Below are 1,974 nucleotides of genomic sequence, written 5' to 3' on the forward strand. Positions count from 1 at the left end.
GCAGATGCACACGAAGAAAGCCAGACCAGGAGCCTCTTCAAAGCAGGTCTGTAGGTTGCAGGAGTGGTTTGAAATCCCCTCTGCCCCTGCCTGCTCTGTGCCGGCCCCAGCGATGGCATGCTAGGATTTTCAAGGTTTACTGATGGTCCTTGCTTACTCTTGCAAATATTTAGAAATAAATACTTACATTCCACATGGATAGGTAAAAGTCAAGGTGCTGGCTTTGGTAGGGGTCTTTTTCTTCTCCTTTTCTTACCCTGTGTCTATGGCTTAAGCAAATGAATAAAAAATGAAAGCAAAGTCAGTGCTGGCTGACTAATTTACTACTTTGGCAGTTAGTGGATAAAGGTATTTGGTTTCTTGAAAAAAAGCTTCAGGTTAAAGATAATACATACCAAATGGGTTTTTTGTGAGCTGCTTTCCTTCAGAAAGATGATGTATGTTGTTTTGTTTGTTGGCAGTTTAAAAAGCTTATCTGAATTTAACTGGAAATATGAATGCATTTAATACACGATGGAATCCACACACATCCCATTCATGGGAATGCATGAGGAAACACAAGGGGGTTTAATGTTTAGACTTTATCTAACCAACCACGTCGGATACTAAGGTCCAAATAGAGTAGATGATAACTTTATTGCAGGATGTCAGTACTGTTTCTCTACATGCACTTGAAAAGTTTCCAGCCTTTTCTATTAACATTTGATGATGATATTCTGGAAAATGTGGCTGGTCTGTCAGATATCTCTGGCATATGAAGACATTTTTCCTGCTGCTTATGGGGAAGAGTAAAAATATGTGGGCTTCACGTTACCCAAGATCTGATCTTCATAGTTAGGAAGGCAGCAGAAGAAGAATCCCAAGCATATTTCCATAATGGCGGTGGTCCAGGCAAAGCCGTAGGCCCAGCTGAACATATTGATTCCCGTCATTTGAATTTCAGTTGAGAACTTCACTGGGTAAATGACCAGGCCCATGACGGAGAACACGGCTGAAGAAAGGGGAGAGAACAAAACATATTTAAGCTAACACCTATGACATTGCCTGCCTCCATAATACCTGTGGCTAAACCCACCCGTGTTTTGGAGGATTTGAAAACCTGTCACTGCTGTGACAGACTTTATATTATTATCCATAGAGGGCTCAAGTGCACACAGGCAAAGCCTTGGGTATGGGATCAGCTGAGGGTAATTCCAGTTCTAATGTGGGTATATACAAGCTAAACCTGACTTCATACACTGCCTTACCAGCGACAAAAAGCAAGCCTCCGATCCCGCGTATGAAGTTGAACCGAAGCGTGTCGATGGCAAATGCGATGATGGCCAGAGCAAAACAGATGACTAGAAGTATAAAGCCGACCAGGTATGTGGCAGCAGCAGCTCTTCCCCAGGCTGAAATCAGGAGGAAGGTATATCAGAAAGGAACAAAATAATCCCTTGCAGTGTTTTTCTCTGGCATATAATGGAAGGCAAATTTTAAACAAATCTGAGAAGAAGGTCAGCTCCCAAGAAGGAAAGCATGAGAGCTTGCTTTCCTCTCATAAGTGAACCTGTTGTTTCCATGAGAAATCATTTGCTAAGTGCAGAATGCACTTAAAAACACCTGCTTTGACCTTTTGTGCAGAAAGCAAAGGGGTTTGTGTGCAAGCTTCCCCTTTAGATTTAACAATTAGGTATTGAGACAAAAAGATGTCAGAATGGACATTCTTCTTCGATAAAAAAAGTCTGCACCTCAGCACATGCTGTAAAACCAGCAGCATTTTGCATGGACAAGGTGAATTAGGCTGCCCCTGAAACTAATTAAATTTTTCCTTTAAAAAAAAATGTTTATACAAGCACTGCCACTCTGACATGCAAATTTAAAGGCGTGACAGTAGTCCATAAATGTAAAAATTCAGGGGTTTCTGCCTTTTCAGCCTTTGTTTAACTCAGTGTCCTAAATGAAGCTAAAGATTTAGAATCTGTTTTGTAGGGA

At 41.3% G+C, this 1,974-nt stretch overlaps 1 protein-coding gene across 1 annotated transcript in view; it reads right to left on the reverse strand.

Annotated features, from left to right (window-relative positions):
- Positions 1 to 615: 615 nt before the first annotated feature.
- Positions 616 to 1,974, reverse strand: part of LOC104489403 (p53 apoptosis effector related to PMP-22-like) — a 14,796-nt gene continuing 13,437 nt past the window's right edge. The window contains exons 2-3 of the mRNA XM_010131561.1: positions 1,248 to 1,391; positions 616 to 991 (exon numbers count right to left, since the gene is read on the reverse strand). Coding sequence (XP_010129863.1) covers positions 777 to 991; positions 1,248 to 1,391 — 359 coding nt within the window. The 3' untranslated portion in view covers positions 616 to 776. The remainder of the gene's footprint in view (positions 992 to 1,247; positions 1,392 to 1,974) is intronic.

The sequence above is a fragment of the Buceros rhinoceros genome, unplaced genomic scaffold (assembly GCF_000710305.1).
Source record: "Buceros rhinoceros silvestris isolate BGI_N320 unplaced genomic scaffold, ASM71030v1 scaffold16982, whole genome shotgun sequence".
Lineage (NCBI taxonomy): Eukaryota > Metazoa > Chordata > Aves > Bucerotiformes > Bucerotidae > Buceros > Buceros rhinoceros.